This window comes from Elgaria multicarinata, chromosome 4 (assembly GCF_023053635.1).
Source record: "Elgaria multicarinata webbii isolate HBS135686 ecotype San Diego chromosome 4, rElgMul1.1.pri, whole genome shotgun sequence".
Classification (NCBI taxonomy): Eukaryota; Metazoa; Chordata; class Lepidosauria; order Squamata; family Anguidae; genus Elgaria; species Elgaria multicarinata.
Genome location: NC_086174.1, coordinates 6,241,683 through 6,264,183, shown reverse-complemented (window position 1 = coordinate 6,264,183; position 22,501 = coordinate 6,241,683). Strand labels below are relative to the sequence as shown.

The 22,501-nt window shown below is 47.8% G+C and overlaps 1 protein-coding gene across 1 annotated transcript in view; it reads right to left on the bottom strand.

Annotated features, from left to right (window-relative positions):
- Positions 1-6,650: 6,650 nt before the first annotated feature.
- C4H8orf74 (chromosome 4 C8orf74 homolog) overlaps positions 6,651-22,501 on the bottom strand; it is a 42,183-nt gene continuing 26,332 nt past the window's right edge. The window contains exons 3-4 of the mRNA XM_063125369.1: positions 12,807-13,207; positions 6,651-6,929 (exon numbers count right to left, since the gene is read on the bottom strand). Of these exons, the coding sequence (XP_062981439.1) occupies positions 6,651-6,929; positions 12,807-13,207 (680 nt within the window). The remainder of the gene's footprint in view (positions 6,930-12,806; positions 13,208-22,501) is intronic.

Below are 22,501 nucleotides of genomic sequence, written 5' to 3'. Positions count from 1 at the left end.
CGATTAGGATCTCATCCACACACACACCCCAAAAAATTAATAATGGCGTTCATTGGTGGGAGGCGTGGGAATAGGAATGAGGGCTATGGTGCTGGGTTAAAAGAGTTGGTCAGTCCCTTCTTCCAGTTGCCCTGGGTCGGTAGGTGGGTTGGGGCATATATGTGTGCGCTCCCCACCACCACACCCCAGCCAACCAAACAGGCACTAGAAGAATCATAGAATCATAGAATAGCAGAGTTGGAAGGGGCCTACAAGGCCATCGAGTCCAACCCCCTGCTCAATGCAGGAATCCACCCTAAAGCATCCCTGACAGAGGGTTGTCCAGCTGCCTCTTGAAGGCCTCTAGTGTGGGAGAGCCCACAACCTCACCAGGCAACTGATTCCATTGTCGTACTGCTCTAACAGTCAGGAAGTTTTTCCTGATGCCCAGCTGAAATCTGGAATCCTCCTCCCTCCCAATCCCCTTTCCTTTTGTGTCATGTCTTTTAGATTGTAAGCCTGTGGGCAGGGACTGTCAAGAAATACTTTTGTAAGCCGCCGTGAGAGCCTCTTTTGGCTGAATGGCGGCATAAAAATGCTTAAATTAAATAAATAAATAAGTAAATATCTACGTTTTATTTTGTTTAAAATTTTCCAATAAAAGATTGTTAATTTTTTTTTTTTTTTTTTTTTTTTGTAAAAGTGAAAAAGTGCTTTAGGGAACTTCACCCTTGAAGCACAGGATACACACTGGTCTCCTGTGCTACTTTTCTGATAATCAGATTCTTATTTTTATTGCTTTATACAAAGGGGAGCGTCGGGGGAAGTGATTTCCCCTCCCCAAAGCCTGAGATGATGGTACAGCCCAGTCTATCACTACAGGACTCTACCACCTCAGTCCCCTGCACGTGTCAACCAAGCTACAAGTTACTGCAGGAGACCCGGTTTCAAAACGGAGAGGCAAAAGGCTAGCTTTAAGAGGAGGGCCAGGATCTTTTCTCGATGCTCCCAGAGTGCAGGACGCGGAATAACGGGCTCAAGTTAAAGGAAGCCAGATTCCAGCTGGACATCAGGAAAAACTTCCTGACTGTTAGAGCAGTACGACAATGGAATCAGTTACGTAGGGTGGTGGTGGGCTCTCCCACACTAGAGGCTTTCAAGAGGCAGCTGGACAACCCTCTGTCAGGGATGCTTTAGGGTGGATTCCTGTATTGAGCAGGGGGTTGGACTCGATGGCCTTGTAGGACTGTTCCAACTCTGCTATTCTATGATTCTATGATTCTAAGAGGGGTCTCCTCTCTCTCTCTCTCTCTCTCTGTCAAATGTGGGTGCACCAATGCAAATCCTGTGCCTATGAGTTAAACCAGCCATATGAACCTGGCAGTTCTGCTAGGAAGAAAACCTTCTCCCAGCCGGATCTGGAACGGGGAGGAAAAGAAGAGGAATATTTTTTTTCCCAGAGCTGCCAAGGGAGGGTCCTGCTGTATGCTAAGGAGAAGGAATAAGACAGCCGCTGTGTGTTTTCCTGCCAAATGCTGCCACTGGAGGTGACTTTTGCGTCCGAGACTGAGGAGAGGATGTGTCCAGCAGTGTTTCCTGCCTGATAACGGGAGCCGGCCCCTCCAACCGGATGTTATGAGTCTTGGTGCTACCTTCATGTTCAAGTGAAGGGCTGAGGAGAAATCACGAATTGTTTATACGTCGAGAAAAATAACGCCCCCCCCTCACTCCCCGTCTCCCCGTCCTCATTCTCTCTCTTTTAATCCCTCTTTTGAACACATGTTCGTGGCTCCCCAGAAGCTCATACAAAACCACATGCAAAATAATATCCCGTAAAATACAACAGCTCGTATCCCAGCGTAGGCCTCTCAGATTTAGAGATGCCTGGTCCTGGCCACAGCCATGTGTCCTACTTTACAGAGGACACTCCTCTATTTGAAGGTGCTGTGACGTATGAATTGTATTCCCCTTACCTTTGTATTGGCAATGTAATCCCTCGATCCAAAGGGAGAGGCGGGTAAGAAATAATAATAATAATAATAATAATAATAATAATAATAATAATAATAATAACTATTGTAACCTAGTTTGATTAACACAGTAGGGACCGGTAGAATCCATTAGAGATCAGCACATTGACCAATGATATTACTAACAAAGTGATGTAATCAGAGTCTATATTCAAGAGGATCCCTTTGTTCGGGGAACTCTTAATTTGCATTTTGCACTGGAGTTCCATGTTGCAACATTTAATTCATTAATAAATTTTAACTTCATAGAATCATAGAATAGCAGAGTTGGAAGGGGCCTACAAGGCCATCGAGTCCAACCCCCTGCTCAATGCAGAAATCCACCCTAAAGCATCCCTAACAGAGGGTGGTCCAGCTGCCTCTTGAAGGACTCTAGTGTGGGAGAGCCCAAAATCTCCCAAGGTAACTGATTGCATTGTCATACTGCTCTAACAGTGAGGAAGTTTTTCCTGATGTTCAGCTGGAATCTGGCTTCCTTTAACTTGAGCCCGTTATTCTGTGTCCTGCACTCTGGGAGGATCGAGAAGAGAGCCTGGCCCTCCTCTGTGTGACAACCTTTGAAGTATTTGAAGAGTGCTCTCATGTCTCCCCTCCATCTTCTCTTCTCCAGGCTAAACATGCCCAGTTCTTTCAGTCTCTCTTCATAGGGCTTTGTTTCCAGACCCCTGATCATCCTGGTTGCCCTCCTCTGAACACGCTCCAGCTTGTCTGCGTCCTTCTTGAATTGTGGAGCCCAGAACTGGACGCAACCTGGTGTATTCGCCAACCTGGTGTGTTCCTTGACAAAGTACACATTGAAGGAGTCAACCTACTCGGCTCTCAGTTCTGAGAGCTAACGCTTGAAGGGCTGTCCAGTCCAAAGCTAGTTTAACGATAAATACCAAAAAAATGCTAGGAACTGCAATGGCCTTGAAGTTGTCTATCCATGGTTAGCAGCACCCAGAGATAACCTGACTGAGCGAGCACACAGGAAGTCACCTGGTCACATTCTTCCCCTGATGATCAGGCATATTTATTTCTGTTGAAGTAGGATGACCCTATGGAAAGGAGGTCAGGGCTCCTGCATCTTTAATATTTGTGTAGAAAAGGCAATTTCAGCAGGTGTCCTTTGTATGCATGCCACACCTGGTGAAACTTCCTCACAGCAGTTAAAGCTGCAGGAGCCCTGCCCTCTTTTGTAGGGCAGGGCTCCTGCAGCTTTAACTGTTGCGATGAGGAGGGATTTTCACCAGGTGCTTCATGGGTACAGCTGACACCTGCTGAAATTCGCTTTTCTTCACAACTGTTAAAGATACAGGAGCCCTGTCCTCTTTTTCAGAAGGTCGCCTTACCTCCACTAGTGTGAGCAGCCCCACCCCAACCTGGCGTCCTCCCGATGGGTTGGGTTGCAACCCCCATCATCCCCAGCCTGCAGGCTGGGGATGATGGGAGTTGCAATCCAACCCATAGGGAAGACACCAGGTTGGAAGAGGCTGGTGTAGCATTGCTGAGAAGGAGAAGAAGCTGCTCCTTTCATATTTGGAGTGTCTGCCATTTTTGCTTTCCTCCGCATGCTTTTCCTTTGAATTTTCAGTCGCTTCTAGGGGTCTGCCATTCTGCACCGCAGCCGTTTTCTTGCGGTCTTTCTCGCAGGAAGGAAACGGCCAAATCTGCTCCGATGATGGTCACTAGCCAAAATAGTGTCTGATCTTCCCCTGAAACCCCAGGGAAGGAGAGGGCAAGGCTAAAGCATAGACAACCGAGAAACCTAAAAGCAAAGATTTGGAAGAGGGGGGAAAGGGTGTGACTCTGAATCTGACCCACTTTCCTGTTTGATTTGTTGATGAAAGGGTAGAAGCAAGAGTTCCCCAAAGAGGAAGAGCTGGGTGGGGCGGGGGGCGGGGGGGACGGGGAAGAGACGGCAAATCCCATCTCGAGAGGCCCTGACTCTTGCCTAAAATATCTGAGTTGCTTTTTTAAAAAACAAAATACTGCTCACTCTCCTACGCTACGTGCCTCGTCAATTTGATCCTATTTCTTTGTTTATTGGGCTTTTTAAGCCCCGTCCCTGAATGCTCAGGATTTCAACGCCTGAAAATCGTGAGCAGCACGATGCGCACAAATCCATTGTGGCTGTGGCACATAATCCAGCTTCACGTGGCACATAAATATAGAATCATAGACTAGTTCCTCTCTATTCGGCCATGGTTAGGCCTCATCTAGAGTATTGCGTCCAGTTCTGGGCTCCACAATTCAAGAAGGACGCAGACAAACCAGATTCCAGCTGGACATCAGGAAAAACTTCCTGACTGTTAGAGCAGTATGACAATGGAATCAGTTCCCTAGGGAGGCTGTGGGCTCTCCCACACTAGAGGCATTCAAGAGGCAGCTGGACAAGCATCTGTCAGGTATGCTTTAGGGTGGATTCCTGCACTGAGCGGGGGGTTGGACTCTATGGCCTTATAGGCCCTTTCCAACTCTACTAGAATCATGGAATCATAGAATAGCAGAGTTGGAAGGGGCCTACAAGGCCATCGAGTCCAACCCTCTGCTAATGCAGGAATCCAACATCATAGAATCATAGAACTGCAGAGTTGGAAGGGGCCTACAAGGCCATCGAGTCCAACCCCCTGCTCAATGCAGGAATCCACCCTAAAGCATCCCTGACAGATGCTTGTCCAGCTGCCTCTTGAATGCCTCTAGTGTGGGAGAGCCCACAGCCTCCCTAGGGAACTGATTCCATTGTCACACTGCTCTAACAGTCAGGAAGTTTTTCCTGATGTCCAGCTGGAATCTGGTTTGTCTGTGTCCTTCTTGAATTGTGGAGCCCAGAACTGGACGCAATACTCTAGATGAGGCCTAACCATGGCCGAATAGAGAGGAACTAGTCTATGATTCTATATTTATGTGCCACGTGAAGCTGGATCAGGGCCAAAGGCTGCAATCCGACAAAGGGTGAAGTTAGGGTGACCATATGAAATGGAAGACAGGGCTCCTGTATCTTTAACAGTTGCATAGAAAAGGGAATTTCAGCAGGTCTCATTTGTATATATGGAGAACCTGGTGAAATTCTCTCTTCATCACAACAATTAAAGCTGCAGGTGCCCTGCCCTCTTTTAAATCTGGTCACTCTAGTATAGCTCCTGCAGCTTTAACTGTGGTGATGAAGAGGGAGTTTCACCAGGTTCTCCATATAGACAAATGACCCCTGCTGAAATTCCCTTTTCTATGCAACTGTTAAAGATACAGGAGCCCTGTCCTCTTTTTCATATGGTCACCCTGGTTAAGTGAACTTGGGCCTATTGGTTTTAGGATGGCCCTGGGGTGTGTGTGTGTGTGTCTATATGCCGCTGCTTTGTAGCCGAATCTCTCAAAGTCCTGCAGGGTCAGAATGATAAATTTAGACAGCAGGAGTGAGCGGGTTGGACTCGATGGCCTTAAAGGCCCCTTCCAACTCTACTATTCTATGGGTCTAGTGCGGCCAAAAAAACCCACGGTGCTGGCAGCAATTCTTCTTTTCAAGCCCGCCCCATGCTCTGTGTTCCTGCACTTATCCTGGGCTTCGATCCGCCCCCAGCAATGCCCACTGGCTTAACCCAAACCAAGGCCGCCACTGACAGGCGGAGGAACAACATGGTGACCTCAGAGCAATTTTAAAAATCACGGTAAACCAACACGGTGAAAAAGCAGTTTCAGGGGTAAAAGCCTGATGTGGGTGCGAGTTGGCGGTCGCGTCAAATAAACGACGTAGCGCCACTATGCAGCCATGACAGGGGTAAGTAGTCCGTATAGTCACACACACCCAACTTTCAATGTGAACTGACTCCTACATAGCTATTTAAAACCACCACACCAGCAACACACGCAGGCATGACTAAAAAGGAGGAAGAAACACTTGGTTTATTGGAAAGACATCTGCCACTGGACGTCAGAAAAAGGCAGAGGAAGCTCGCTGTGAGCAACATACAAGACCCAATATGGGGGCACCGTCCATCCCAAGACAAAATGGAAAGAGGAACAAAGGAATGAGGTCGTGGAACTTCAGTTTTGAGCAATGCATAGCGATCCCTCAAACTTTAACACACGTTTAGGCCCACTTGCGCTGGTTGGGTTTATTTGATCGGAGATCAGTCCCTGTAAACAAAGAGATTTAGGGCTTGTTCTCACCTGCATCTGGTCTATACCACTTCAGACCCTGTGTGTGTGTGTGTGTGTGTGTGAGAGAGAGAGAGAGAGAGAGAGAGAGAGATTTGACATTGTGGATAAAAAAATAAAAAAATAATGGCCCATGGTAAAAATAAGCACGTCAAGGAGAAGACTAGCTGAAATCCTTGACATGCTAGTTTACCCCATGGAGGGATTTTTTGTTTAATCTTATGGAGAAGTATCTGGTCACGTGAGCCCCCACCTACAGTCTGAAGTGGTACGACCCAGAGAATCAGCCATAAAGGCAGGGCTGGTAGAACGTCTGAAATGGAGAAACACTCATTCCGTTATGCATCGATGACAGCTGGGCCATTTGTGGTTGTCCAGATGTTCTCTCCTACAACTCCCTTGATCCTTCACCAGTGACAGGACTGATAGGAATTGTAGGTCAAAACATCTGCAGGGCCTCAAGTTGCCCACTCCTGAGGGGTGCAGAAGTGAACTTCCATGCGAACCTCACTTCTTCTTCTCCTTCTTCTTCTTCTTCTTCGATTCCCCCTTGTCCTTAATTTCCGACGGCTTCCCTTGCACCTTCTTTGGAGGTTTGTTAGCTTTCTTTCCTCGCTCCTCAGGACAGGGAGGTGGAGGATACGGGGCAGGTGGGTTGAGCGTCAAAGCCTTCTTCTGGAGCTTCAGCTGCAAGATTTCAAAGGTGACCTCGATCTCATGCTGAATAATATCACGCAGGCTTTGGATCTGGGTCTTTATGGCTTCTTTGACAAGGAACATGAGGGTCTGGAAAACACACGTAGCACATCTTGGTTACCCATGTTTCCAAAGTGGAAGCAGGAGGGGCTCCCAAAGTGGTTAGCTGCACACGATGATAATTAAGGTGTGGACACTTTTACGGAAGACCAGCTTCTATTTGACTGCATCCTTTGTTTAAAGGGCTGAGTCTAATTGAAGTCTAGTTGAAAGAGAAGAACCATCGCCTATCCACAGTTAGCACCTGGACCACAGATTGAACAGGTAGGTGCAGAGGTCACCTGCTCCCAGTTTTCAACATCATGGCAAGACGTACTTCTATTTACATTATAATAATTATTTCCAAATTTGCATCTGTACATATAAATTATGGAAATCCCTGTCCTCCTTTGCCCCCCCTTTTTTTAAATGATGCATTTCCTAGGGTGACCCTATGGAAAGGAGGACAGGGCTCCTGTATCTTTAACAGTTGCATAGAAAAGGGAATTTCAGCAGGTGTCATTTGTATGCATGTCGCACCTGGTGAAATTCCCTCTTCCTCACAACAGTTAAAGCTGCAGGAGCTATACTAGAGTGACCAGATTTAAAAGAGGGCAGGGCACCTGCAGCTTTAACCGGTGTGATGAAGAGGGAATTTCACCAGGTTCCCCATATATACAAATGACACCTGCAGAAAATTTCCTTTTCAATACAACTGTTAAAGATACAGGAGCCCTGTCCTCCTTTTCATAGGGTCACCCTAAAGTTTTAATACAACTGTTATTAAGGGGGGGGGGGGAGAATGCAAAAGCAAAAAAATTAGATGGCTGCAGCTATGGTACCGGTACTCTGTGGTGCCCTAAGCATGTGCTTATATTGCTTAAAGGTTAATTAGGGTGATCATATGAAAAGGAGGGCAGGGCTCCTGTATCTTTAACAGTTGCATAGAAAAGGGAATTTCAGCAGGTGTCATTTGTATGCATGTCGCACCTGGTGAAATTCCCTATTGCTCACAACAGTTAAAGTGCAGGAGCTATACTAGAGTGATCAGATTTAAAAGAGGACAGGCAGGGCACCTGCAGCTTTAACTGTGGTGATGAAGAGGGAATTTCACCAGGTTCTCCATGTATACAAATGACACCTGCTGAAATTCCCTTTTCAATACAACTGTTAAAGATACAGGAGCCCTGTCCTCCTTTTCATATCGTCACCCTACTTATACACACCCAGACGACAACTACGATCCTCAGAGGTGGCCCTACTGGCCATTCCGAAACGAACAGAATGCCGCCATGAAGAACCTTCTCTGTGGTGGCCCCCACCCTCTGGAGGACCCTCGCTTGTGTGGAAAACATAATATCTTTTAAACGTCTCCTAAAGACATACCTTTTTACGCAGGCTTTCCCTGGTTTCTAACGCAGCTAGTTTTATATTGCCTTTTAAACTTTCAATGTTTTAAATTCATTGTACGGTATTGTATATGTCCCGTAAGTGAGCGTTTCTGCCTATGTGGAGCAGGCCAAGTTGAGGACTTGGCTCATTATGTTCTTCACTGCCACTTTTATAAATCACCACGGACGAAATTCATCCTCCCCTTTCTAAACTTCCTTGAAGGCCACACGGAAGAGTTCAAAACCAGGTGGTTGCTGGCAGACACAGACAACTTTGTAAGCTACAGGGTGGCCCTATTTGCCCTAGCAGCATTAAAGTTAAGGAGAACTTTTGCGGCAGGTCTGGATTCTGACCTCGGGTAAGGTAGACAATAGCACAAAGAGTATGGCATTGATTCAAGATAACGTGTTTTATTGCTGCTCTATTTTGCTTAATGTGTTAACTTGTTCTACCGTTTCAACGGTTTTAATCAGATTAATGTTTTAATGTTTTAATGTTTTATGATGTTGTGATGGCCATTGGCTACAAACAATAAAGAAACAAAATGAAATGACATACCTTTTTACGCAGGCTTTCCCTGGTTTCTAACGCAGCTAGTTTTATATTGCCTTTTAAACTTTCAGTGTTTTAAATTCACTGTGCGGTATTGTATAGTTTTTAATTGTCCACTGCACAGGGAGCTTCAGCTGATGGGCAGTATATAAAAATGTAATAAATAAATAAAATCATACAAACAATATAAAACAATAAATACACACAGATAAAAACAAATGAAACCATTAATAAGCTAAAACCAGCAGAGAGTTTTAAAACAGTAAATCCAATTAAAACAATTAAAACTTTGTACAGGCGTGGTGCATTTAGCCATCAAAGGCTTTGTTAAAAAGCCATGTCTTAACTTGGCGCCGGAATGAAACCAGTGCCGGCACCAGTCGGGCCTCCAAGGGGAGGGCATGCCACAGCCGGGGTGCCACCACAGAGAAGGCCCTGTCCCACGTCCCAGCATAGCATATGTCTCACATTGGTGGGACGTGGAAGAGTGCTCCTTCAACAGATCTCAAATCTTGGGCAGGCAGATATAGGGAGAGGCGCTTCCTCAAGGTCCCAAACTGTTTAGGGCTTTACAGGTCATTACCAGCACCTTGAATTCCAACCAGAAGCGTACAGGCAGCCAGTGCAATTCCTTTAAGACCAGTGTTATATGGTGCTTGTAAGATGTACCGGTCAGCAGTCTAGCTGCTGCGTTTTATTAAATTTATACCCCACCTCTTCTTTAAAACCAGTGCTCTAGCCCTCCGAGGCTTGCCAGGTTTGTCTCCAGTGACTAGCTTTCCTAAGTCTTTCTCCTGCTTGTTCTGAGGGAGGCCAGGGTGGGGCTTGGGAACAGAACTTCAGTCTGTCAATAAAGCTGGAGAGGGCCCAACGAGATAGCGTGGGGACCCAGAGTTTCACGTGGGTCAGGGTTTCAGCCCGCAGTGCATATATAATGAAACCTGTCAACAGATGCTGTGGCAACTGGCCTCCAGCCAATCTCCCCGTAGCTATTGAGGTTGGAGGAGATCCACCAGATCTTGAGGGCCTCTGCAAATGGCAGGACCAAACCCAGGACTTGCGGGGAACCGGGGAGGCTAATGGTGGGCGTTTCCCATCAGCCTACTGGGTGGTATATTGACTGACCAGTAAATGCTGCAGCATTCGCATCTCAGCTCCCTTTGCTGGAGTTCAAAAGGTGAGGTTCTCTGCTTTCACTCGAACCCGCCCACAGTTGCTGGCAGCGCGCAGAGACGCACACGCACAGGCTTTAATAGGCCATTAATTCCACTCTATAGATGGGCTGACAATAAAGAACGCCTCAGCGTTTCATTAAATTCTCCAAACAATCTGCTTCCAAGCAGAGACGAACCAGCAAAGCAAGCCCGGGCAGGCGAAGCTTTTCCGTCTGGAGTGCAATAAACCCGTCGCGGCTTGGTTATGCAAATCAAGGCTGGAAAAAGAGCGAGAGAGCTTTGAGCGAAAGACAGGACTCTCGAGGCGCTGTGTCAATTTGCAGCTTGTAGCTGGGGGATCCAAATTCCGCAAGTTGACTGCAAGCGGAATAAATTACCCCAACTGCGACTGATTTGAAGGCCAACGCTCGATTCAGCAACCTGGACTTCTCTGCATTGAGAGAGCTGCAGCCAGTTTCCGGAGAAAGACTTCTTTGACCAGGGATCACCCTGCCCCACTTTTTTAAGCAAGGGTGCTTCCAAACAAGGCGTTATCCTACAATTGTCTGGGGAGGCCAGATGACATCACCTTCCACTCCTGTTTCCCCATCGTCCTTTTTCTCTCCAGGAAAAAAAAAATTCTGTTAAGGAGGTAACGACAGAACCGTGGCAACCATACTTTCTGAGCAGTTGCGCTATTTGTGGATCATCTGGATCTACTCCCAGTCTTAACTGGGGCAAGAGTGGGCGAATGCCATCTCACACACTGCCAACCAGAGCTAAGGAATGGAGTTGTGGCCCTTAGAACACAAGAACCTAAGAAGTGTCCTGATGCTGGATCAGACCAAAGGCCTAGCTAGTCCAGCCTTCTGTTCACACCGTAGCTGACCAGATGCCCACAGGAAGTCAGGTCTGCTGGGCAGAAAGAGACAAAATGAATGCCTTCCCAAGTACTGTCCATCCCAGGATTTAAGACCAGTCGGGGGAGCTTTGTTAGTGGTGCCCTTGAGGAAAGTGGCCTATGGGGCTAATACACTTCGCAGAGCCTTTTCGGTGGTGGCAACGTGGCTTTGGAACACTCTTCTGATAGTGATTCGATTACAACCCACACAGATCTCATTTAGGTGCCAGTTAAATACGTATTTGTGCGTATTTTGGGGGTAGAAGCGAGAGCTTTATTTGTTTTTTTATGGATTTATTGATTATGCTATTGGGTTTATTGTATTTGAATATAATTTGCTTTGAATGTTGTTTATGTGGAGTACTGTGTGTGTTTTACATAGGTTAAGAACATCAGAAGTGCCCTTATGCTGGATCAGACCGAGGGTCCATCTAGTGCAGTGGTTCCCAAAGTGGGCGGTACTGCCCCCTTGGGGGCGGTGGGATTGCCTAGGGGGGCGTTAAGAGGCAAGGGGGCGGCAGGGAGGCGCTCGAGGTGGTCTTTTCCAAGAAGCGCCTCTCCAGAAGGTCTTAAAACCCAGGGACATTTTCACGGGAGAAGGTAGTTTGGTCCCAAGCCATAGAGGGGAAGAATCCACACATGTATTAATACCGTTTAAGAAGAGTCCTTTTAATGGTGAATTGAAATGTTTCAAAAGCACTAAAACTCTAATGAAGAGACATACCCTGCTTGGTGTGCCCCGCCACGCTGGCTGCAAAACAGAGGCGTTCGCTCTCTTTTCCCTCCCTCCCTCCTTTGGCAAGCCTACGGTGGGTGCATTAATTGGTGCTGTTTTGAATCTTATTGTTATTATCTTCCTTAGTGGGTCGTTGAAAACCGCTATTCTGAATAATGACTTTTATAGTGTAGGGTAGGGGGGCACTGGGCATGAGTTTGTGGAACCAAGGAGGTGGTGACCTGAAAAAGTTTGGAAACCACTGATCTAGTACAGAACTCTGTTCACACAGTGGAGAACCAGCCATTGGCCAACCAGGGACCAACAAAGCAGGACATGGTGCAACAGCACCCACCCACCCATGTTCCCCAGCAACTGTTGCACACAGGCTTACTGCCTCAGATACTGGAGATAGGCCACCCACAGTTCAACAAACAACCCCCAGTTCAAAACCGCTGAATATGGGTTAGTGTGTTGTGTGAACAGCCCCAATCTGTATTTTCAGCATCTATGCCAATGGTACCTTTCCCAGAGTTCCTAGCAGGGAGATGGTCAAGCCAATGTGGGCCAACCCAATTCAAGACCTGTCAGACATTTGTAGGACAGGTTTAAGAACATAAGAAAAGCTGTGCTGGATCAGACGAAGGGTCCATCTAGTCCAGCACTCTGTTCACATAGTGGCCAACCAGCCGTAGACCAGGGATGAACAAGCAGGACGTGGTTCAACAGCACCCTCCCACCCATGTTCCCCAGCAACTGGTGCTTACTGCCTCGAATACTGGAGATAGCACACAACCATCAGGGCTGGTAACCATGGATAGCCTTCTCCTCCAGCAATTTATCCAACCCCCTTTTGAAGCCATCAAGATTGGTGGTCATCACTACATCTTGTGGTAGTGAGTTCCATAATTTTACTATGTGCTGTGTGAAGTACTCCTTCCTTTTATTTGCCCAGGATCTCCCACCAATCAGCTTCATGGGATGTCCCCTGGTTCTAGTATTTTGAGAGAGGGAGAAAAATGTCTCTCTATCCACGTTCTCCATACCATGCATGGATTTTGTACACCTCTATCATGTCTCCCTTAGCCTCCTTTTCTCCAAGCTAAACAATCCCAAAACAATCCCAAAACATGTCCAAAACAATCTCCACACCATGCATTTGCCCAGTTAGTACCATGGACAATATCTTTCTGCCCTCGGCCCGCCTAGCGTACCTCTTTGCTAAGGGCCCCTCTCTGCTTTTGGACATTTGTGTACACTTCCTGCAGCAGGCGCTCTTTCTCTAGACGTAAGTCTTCTCGGATGCGCAACACGCCGGCCCGCTTTTCGTCTTCAGCAGCGGAGAGGGCGGCCACGTGCTGCTGGTGCTTCCAGACTTCAAGATCCAGGCCCTCTGTCAGAGGGAGAGGCTGGGGGGGAGCATAAACCTCGAGACTGGCAAACCTTTGATGGCGGTCCCTCTCCCGAGCCAACACAAACTGGTAGAGCCAGTAGTGCTTGATGAACGTGTTATGGAAGTAATCGCACACGGCACGCAGCTGGAAAGCGGGCAGCTTTACTCGGAAGGCCGAAAGTTTCTCCTGCAGGATTTTGATGGCCTCTGAAATGGGAGAACCTGGCGAGTGGAGGGAGAGAGAAGGAATAATAAGAACATCAGAACATAAGAAGAGCCATGCTGGATCGGACCAAGGGTCCATCTAGTCCAGCACTCTGTTCACACGACAGCTGACAAGCTGTCGACCAGGGACCAACAAAGCAGGACATGGTGCAACAGCACCCTCCTACCCATGTTCCCCAGCAACTGGTGTACCCAGGCTTGCTGCCTCGGATACTAGAGATAGCGCAGAACCATCAGGGTTAGTAGCCATTGATAGCCTTCTCCTCCAGGAATTTATCCAACCCCCCTTTTAAAGCAATTCAAATGGGTGGTCATCACTTCATAAGAACATCAGAAGTGCCATGCTGGATCAGACCAAGGGTCCTCTAGTCCAGCACTCTGTTCACACAAAGGCCAACCAGCCATCGGCCAGGGATGAACAAGCAGGACATGGTGCAACAGCACCCTCCCACCCATGTTCCCCAGCAACTGGTGCACACAGGCTTACTGCCTGGAATACTGGAGATAGCACACAACAATCAGGGTTAGTAGCCATTGATAGCCTTTGCCTTCAGGAATTTATCCAACCCCCTTTTAATGCCATCCAAATGGGTGGCCATCACTAATATATATTATAGATTTAATTCCTGCTGTTCTTTCAGAGAAGCTGAAGGACAAGGTCTCTGCTTCGAGGAACTTACCATCTAAATTCATCAAAAGGAGAGAACAGAGGGAAAACGTGCCAGAAAGAGGTACCAGCAGAAGAACATGTGATCATTTCAGTTTTCTTAGTCTGGTCGCTGTAGGACAGCCTTCCCCCAACCTGGTGCCATCCAGATGTTTTCAACTTCAACTCCCATCAGCCCCAGCCAGCATGACCCACAGTCAGTAATCTTAGAAGTCGAGTCCAAAACATCCGGAGGGCTGCAGGTTGGCGAAGTCGGGTGTAGGACATTCCAGCGGGATTGCGGGACAGCCGATTGGGGATGGCTACCTAGTCTTGATGGGAAAACTGGGTTTTAGACAGGAATTAGAAAGGAATAATGGGATGGGGGAGTCTTCTGGGAGGCAGTTCCAGGCAGAAAAGGCATCGAAGCTGGCAGCTCCAATTTCAGAGGGGCGATGAATCCGCTCCAGGTTTTGTTTGGAACCAGTCAGAACTCTAAAGGAGCTATCAGAGATTCTTCTAATGTGCCTCTGAGCATATTATGAGCCTAGGATGTGTTTTATGTACCAGAATAGAACTCTGTTCACAAACACCTAAAATACGATTCCTGTTTCCCCCAAATTTCTGCATTTCAGCAGCCTAATTTAGGTGGGAAGACTCATTTTGTAATTACTATTGTTAAACAACTGGGAATCGAGAACCCTTGCTGGTCTGTCGTATATCCATCCGCCGATTGGAATCCACCAGGGGAAGAGCCTTCAGCGTGGTGGCCCCCCTCCTGTGGAACTCCCTGCCTCTGGAGGTCAGGCAGGCGCCAACCTTGTACTCCTTTCGGCACCTCCTGAAAACATCTTTATTCCAAGAAGCCTTTCTCTAACATGCAGCCTTAGATTACTGTTATTGCTTCTTTTAAATTTTGTTTTAACTGTTTTTATTCTGTTTTTATTTTCATTTTACATTGTACACCGCTCCGAAATTTTTCAATGGGGAGCGGTATATAAATATTCTAAATAAATAATAATAATAAATAAATATCTCCTACCAACCAGAAGGTCCCAATCTGCGCACCCCCTACTGTAAGGGACCCCTAAAACATCAGCCACATCCCTTAACGCTAGAGCCTTGTGCAGACTCCAATCTGTGCACAGATGCCCATGTGGGGAGGCGCAGACGGATCACTAGTCCTGCTAACTCTGCCACAAACTCCATGCACTCCAGTGCAGAAGGCCCAACGCATGTACATAGGCTGATATACCAACTGCGCCCTTATCTGGACAGAGATAAGGGCCCAGCCTAGCTACAGTGATCCATGCTCTGATAACCTCTCGCTTGGATTACTGCAATGTGTTATACGTGGGGCTGCCTTTGAAAACGGTCCAGAAACTTCAACTGGTACAAAACAGGGCAGCCCGTTTACTAACAGGGACTGGCCGACGAGACCACATCACGCCAGTCCTTTTCCAGCTTCATTGGCTGCCAGTCCAGGTCCGGGCCCGATTCAAAGTGCTGGTATTAACATTTAAAGCCCTAAACGGCTTGGGGCCAGGCTATTTGAAGGAACGCCTCCTCCCGTATGTACCTGCCTGGACCCTAAGGTCATCCTCAGGGGTCCTTCTCCGCAAGCCCCTGCCAAAGGAAGTGAGGCAGGTGGCTACCAGGAGGAGGGCCCTCTCTGCTGTGGCACCCCGGTTGTGGAATGAGCTCCCTAAGGAGGTTCGCTTGGCACCTACGTTATATGCTTTTAGACGCCAGGTGAAGACCTTTTTATTCTCCCAGTATTTTAACAGTCTATAAATAAATTTCAACTTGGTGTTTTAAATTTGTAATTTTGCATTGCTGCTGTTTTTATCTGGTTGAGCTTTTATATTGTGTTTTATATTATGGTTTTATACTGTTGTTTTACACTTTGAATGGTTTTAATTTTTGTGAACCGCCCAGAGAGCTCCGGCTTTGGGCGGTACAGAAATGTAATTAATTAATAAATAAATATAAATAAATACATTCAAATGGCTCAAGGCATGCAACCTCCGGGACACAGATAGAGTGTATAGAATCATAGAATCATAGAATAGCAGAGTTGGAAGGGGCCTACAAGGCCATCGAGTCCAACCCCCTGCTCAATGCAGAAATCCACCCTAAAGCATCCCTGGCAGATGGTTGTCCAGCTGCCTCTTGAAGGCCTCTAGTGTGGGAGAGCCCACAACCTCCCTAGGTAACTGGTTCCATTGGTGTGCATTGGGAGCAGGACATTGCATGCATGGAGGTGGCGGGGTGGGGACAGCAGGCCAGATCTCAAATATGCCTCCTCTCCTAAAATATTCATCTGCGCTGTTCAGGCTACAGGCTTTTCTGGGCCCTTGGGCAAGGCTTCCTCCACAGGCCTCCTCCTCCCATGAGTCTCACCACCATTATCACTAGCTGCTGTTGCTTCGCCGTCTGTTCTTTCTCACCATGGTTCCCACTTGCTTGCCTGACAGGCAGAGAGCCAGGGAGCAAGGAGGCCGTGGAATCTCCTGCTTCCCCTTTGCACCACTATTCTTATTGTTGTTGTCGTCCTCATCCTCATCCTCATCTCATTTCTATACCACCCCATAGCTGAAGCTCTCTGGGCGCTTTACAACAACTCGTAAAAATCGAAAAATAAAACATAATAAAAATACAGACAAATTAAAACAAAATAAACAGCTAAAAACAATTTAAATAAATGATGTTTTCCTGAATAGACCAGTCCTAAAACAGCAGATATAGACGCCCCATCATATACATTAAATGCCTGGGAATAGAGGGTGGTCTTTACCTGCCACCAAAAATGACGGTGTTGTACCAGGCGGGCTCAGAGGAGAGCTTGTTCCGCAGTCAGGGGCCACCACTGAGAAGGCCCTCCCCCTTGTTCCCGCCTTCTGAGCCTCCCTTGGAGGTGGCACTCAGAGGGGAGGGCAGATGTTGACTGTATTGTCCAGGTAGGTTCAGATCGGGAGAGGCGTTCCATCAGGTAGATGTCCGGAGCCGTGTAAGGCTCAGTAGGTTAAAACTAGCACTTTGAATCAGGCTCAGAAACATACAAGAGGCCAATGCAAGTGGGCCAGAATTGGTCTTATATGTTCAGACGTTCTGCACCCAGTTAATAATCTGGCAGACGCATTTTGCACAAGTTGCAGTTCCTGAACAGTCTTCAAGGGCAGCCCCGCATAGAGAGCATTGCAGTAATCTAGCTTGGAGATGACTGAAACGAGGTTATCCCTGTCCAGATAGGGGCATAGCTGGGGCACCAGCTGAAGCTGGTAGAAGGCACTCCATGTCACTGAGGCCACCTGAACTCAAGTGACAGAGATGACTCCTGGAGGATCCTTGAGCTATGAATCTGCTCCTCCATTCAGAACAGGTTGAACACCCTCCATCCAGTTAGAGGAACCACTCACTGTTGTCTCCATGCTAGGCATTATAAGAAAAGGAATTGAGAATAAAACGGCCAGTATCATACAGCCCTTATGCAAATCTATTGGCGACCACACTTAGAATACAGTGTACAGGTTTGGTCACCACACCTAAAAGAAGGATATTATAGGAAAAAGCGCAGAAAAGGGTGACTAAAATGATGAAGGTGCTGGAGCATCTCCCCTATGAGGGAAGGTTGCATCAACTGGGATTGTTTAGCTTGGAGAAAAGGAGGCTAAGGAGAGACCTGATAGAGGTGTACAAAATTATGAATTGTACGGAGAATGTGGATAGGGAGATATTTTTCTCCCTCTCTCAAAATACTAGAACCAGGGGACATCACATGAAACTGATTGGTGGGAGATCCACCACAAATAAAAGGAAGTCCTTCTTCACACAGCGCATAGTTAAATTATGAAACTCACTAGCACAGGATGTGGTGATGGCCACCCATTTGGATGGCTTTAAAAAGGGGTTGGATAAATTCCTGGAGGTGAAGGCTATCCATGGCTGCTAGCCCTGATGGTTGTGTGCTAGCTCCAGTATTCGAGGCAGTAAGCCTGTGTACACCAGTTGCTGGGGAACATGGGTGGGAGGGTGCTGTTGCACCATGTCCTGCCTTGTTGATCCCTGGCCGACGGCTGGTTGGCCCCTGTGTGAACAGAGTGCTGGACTAGATGGACCCTTGGTCTGATTCAGCATCAGGGCCCTTCTTATGTCCTTATGTTCTTATGACCAGGGCAAGAGGCAGGTGGAGGGTGAGGAGGAGGAAGAGGAGGAGGAGGAGGAACACCTCCAGTAGCTTTGACAGGTGCCCAGCCTTGACGCCAGGTCTGCACCTGTGCCCAAATTGAACATCTCCACAGAGTAACGGTGTCACAATAGGAAAGCAGACATTTTGGAGCCAGAGTGTTTGAACAACAAAGTAATTAGCACTGAGCAATATTTGTGTTATAGGACACACAGAAGGTGACATCATTTATTATCCAACCCACTTTATATGTAAAGATTCTCCTCCCGGGGTGGGTGGAAACGACGGCTCCTTGTTCCTTTTGGCTATTGTTTATTTACCGAGCTCTGCTGGATCAATAAAGCTAGTGCTATAAAGATCCCGATAAATATGGATTTGGGATTATTCCATTTGAAACGAGAAAGGGCTGCGCTCCAGCCACAAAGCTCCAACAAATTCGCCTTTGAGTAATGCTTAAGGCAAACAATGAGAAGCGATTTTCACAGCTTCCCTTTCTCAAGGCACTGAGGGAAAGGAGGGAGGGAGAGGAGGGGTAATAAATAAATAAATAAATTATTATTATTATTATTATTATTATTATTATTATTATTATTAATTCCCTCTCAGTTGCTGTGGGGATTGCATCTAAGCTCAGAAGGAAGAAGGGAATCTCAGCCTCCCTGCTAATGAAAACACGCTGGGGTCAGGGGGGTCCCTGTCAGACCTGACTCCATTACGCCACTGCTGAGGAATTCGGAATGAGCTTGAGGACACTCACAAACAAGGGTATATTGGGGTGGCAAAACAGCACAGCTCTCAGGCCATTTGGTACAACCTCCAGGGCTGGCCCAAGACATTTCGCTGCCTGAGACAAAGACAAGATGCCCCCCCCCCTTCCATGTACCAAAAGCCAACTGGACTGGCCGATGAATCTGCCTTCAACAATGGTGACCGGATGGTGTCTTCCGTTGCTTCAGAAGACAGCAGGCTAACTTAGGGGTTGCAGAGTAGGCTGCGTGGTAGATGGCTCTCTCTCTTCCCAACACCTCGCCTGCCGCCTCTCATCACCTGCTGCCTCGCTTTGCCTCATGGCAGGGCTGGCCCTGACGAAGTCCTGCTTGAGGCGGGCAAGCCAGACTCCATCACCTCAATCTGCCGCAGATCGACACCCATCTTCCATAGGGCAGAGAGCATCCGAGTGTGCAAAAGGCACGGTCTGCAGGACTTGGGCCCCCCCCGCGTGTGTGGTTTTGCAACACTCCGTGTGGCAGGCAGAGATGTCCCTTGCCCCGCCTCACTCCTGTGCACGTTTTCCCTCCATGTTTGTGTGTGTCATCCAAAAACACTGCAGATCAACGCAAATAAACAAGCCTTCACATTTCCCAGCTTAGAGACGAGATCTTGCTAATGAGCATTTGGCTGGGGCTGAGAATTAAGAATGCAGCTCTCATTTTTGCTGCTGCTGCTGCCGCCTCCTCTTCTTCTTCTTCTTCTTCTTCTTCTTCTTCTTCTTCTTCTTCTTCTTCTTCTTCTTCTTCTTCCTCCTCCTCCTCCTCCTCCTCCTCCTCCACCTCCTCTTCCACTTCCTCTTCCCCCAGTGCAGGTGCCTACTAAACGAGCAATAATCAGAGACGAAACACCTTGAAATGACAGGCGTCAATACCGGGATGTGAGAAAAGAATAACAAAATACAACGGTATGTTCATGAACATTTTACTTGCTTGTGGGGAAAGCTGTCAGCAGTAGAATGTCGACAAACACTGCAGCTCACGTGATGGAAGTGAAAGGTGAGGAAAACCCATGCGAGTTGGATGGGATCAAAGATGATCCATGCCAAAAACCCTTCAGGGAGTCAAGGGAGTGGTGATCTGGAGCCTATTTGGAGAAGGAAGGCAGCCAGCGGGTAAAGGATTTAGCGTCCCCTTCTCCTGTTGCTTCTGCTCCTGTTCATCACTTTCCAAAGCTGGTTTTGGTTGGGGGGGGGGGAGGCTGTCGGTGGAATGTTACGCACATCTGTGTGTAAGGTCTCATTTGGCCCTGAGGTGATGGAGCCAGCTGCGTCCAAGATCCCATCAGTGTGTTCTTTAAGCCCTACAAAACACTGGTTTTACAGAACGAGCCTCTCTCTCTCTCTCTCTCTCTCTCTCTCTCTCTCTCTCTCTCTCTCTCTCTCTCTCTCTCTCTCTCTCTCGTAAAGTTTTGATGCTTAATCCGAAATGGATTCTTGTTTGCTTTTCCCCCCACAACGTTTTATTTCTGCAGATTAACTCCTGGCTCGCTCTGCCCCTTTTGAGCAGTCATTTCATCTTCTCATCCATTAATTGCTTGTCCTAATTGTCAAAGGAGGCAGAAGAGGACAAGACGGGGTGGTGGCGGCTGGCCAGGTAAAGACAGCGTGGGTTTCCCTGCTGCCCATTGTGCCAGCCTGCCCCGTGGCCATTCCCGCCCCTCCAACCCATTAGATAAAAACAGGTAGATAGGAACTCCGCGATAGCGTAGGCAAAGGAGGTATTCCGACACTCCCCACGGGCATTTAGCAACCACGTGACCAAGCAAGGAGATTGCGCCCGTGAACCACGGCTCCGGTGTGGACTTGCCTGGCAACCGTGCCCCTTCGTGGCCACACATGCAGCATTACTGTGAAGGGGGTGCTGTGGTTCAATGGTAGAGCCGGAACTGGCCCTGCTATTAGGCAAAGTGAGGCTGTTGCCTCGAGAAGGTGCTGGAATATGGTGACCATATGAAAAGGAGGACAGGGTTCCTGTATCTTTAACAGTTGCATTGAAAAGGAAATGTCAGCAGGTGCCATTTGTATATAAGGAGAACCTGGTGAAATTCCCTCTTCATCACAGCAGTTAAAGCTGCAGGTGCCCTGCCCTCTTTTAAATCTGGCCACTCTAGTATAGCTCCTGCAGCTTTAACTGTTGTGATGAAGAGGGAATTTCATCAGGTTCTCCATAAATACAATTGACCCCTGCTGAAATTCCCTTTTCTATGCAACTGTTAAAGATACAGGAGCCCTGTCCTCCTTTCCATATGGTCACCCTATGCTGGAAGGCAACAGCAAGGTGTTGGGAGGAGAGAGCTGTGCGCCTATAGGACACCTTTCACACCAACGGCAAAGGACGTTGGGTGGGTGGGGTGGGTAGGTTCATGGGCACAACAGCATCAGGGAACATGGCTGGTGGGTGCATCTGTAATACATTTCTGGGCACCTTCACCTGCTGCCTTCGGGTGCAATGGAGGACACTGCCTAGGGTGACCACATGAAAAGGAGGACAGGGCTCCTGTATCTTTAACACTTGTGTAGAAAAGGGAATTTCAGCAGGTGTCCTTTGTATATATGGAGAACCTGGTGAAATTCTCTCTTCATCATAACAGTTCAAGCTGCAGGAGCTATACTAGAGTGACCAGATACAAAAGAGGGTAGGGCTCCTGCAGCTTTAACTGTTGTGATGAGGAGGAAATTTCACCAGGTTCCCATATATACAAATGAAACCTGCTGAAATTCCCTTTTCAATACAACTGTTAAAGATACAGGATCCGTGTCCTCCTTTTCGTAGGGTCACCCTAACACTGCCCCATCAACAGCGTTGATGGCAGATTGATCAGCCAGTCCAGTTGGCCTTTTATACATGGAAAGGGAGAGCCACCATCTTGTTCTTTGTCTATGGCAGCAAAATGTCTTGGGCGGGCCTTGGGTAGAGCGTATGCTTTGTGTGGAGAAGGTATTGATGATCCCTGGCATCTCCAGGTAGGGCTGGAAAACGCCTATCTGAAAACCCCAGAGAGTTGCTGCCAGTCAGTCCTGGCAATACTAGGCTAGATGGACCAACGGTCTAACTCATTATGACGGTTTGCTCTATTCTAGGCTGACCCTATGAAAAGGAGGACAGGGCTCCTGCATTTTTAACAGTTGCATAGAAAAGAAAATTTTAGCAGGTGTCATTTGTATATATGGAAAACCTGGTGAAATTCCCTCTTCATCACACCAGTTAAAGCTGCAGGAGCTATACTAGCGTGACCAGATTTAAAAGAGGGCAGGGCACCTGCAGCTTTAACTGCTGTGATGAAGAGGAAATTCCCCATATATACAAATGACACCTGCTGAAATGTCCTTTTCAATACAACCGTTAAAGGTACAAGAGCCCTGTCCTCCTTTTCATATGGTCACCCTACTCTATTCCTATGTCTCCAGGTGTACCCATGGAGATATACAATGTATCCGACATTCAGAAGCATGTCTGGGTACCCATTAAGGCAGCGGTCCCAAACCTTTTTGGCACCGGTTTCGTGGAAGACAATTTTCCCACGGACCGGGGGGGATTGAGGGAATGGTTTTGGGAAGCCCCCCCCCCCCCACTCCAGCGTCCTGGCTTCACTTCGGCTGGGTGAGCACCCACCTGGCTTCGCTTTGGCTGGGCAGGCGAGATGGCGCCCCTCGCCAAGGTACGCTGGGGCGGGGGTGGGGTGAAAGCAG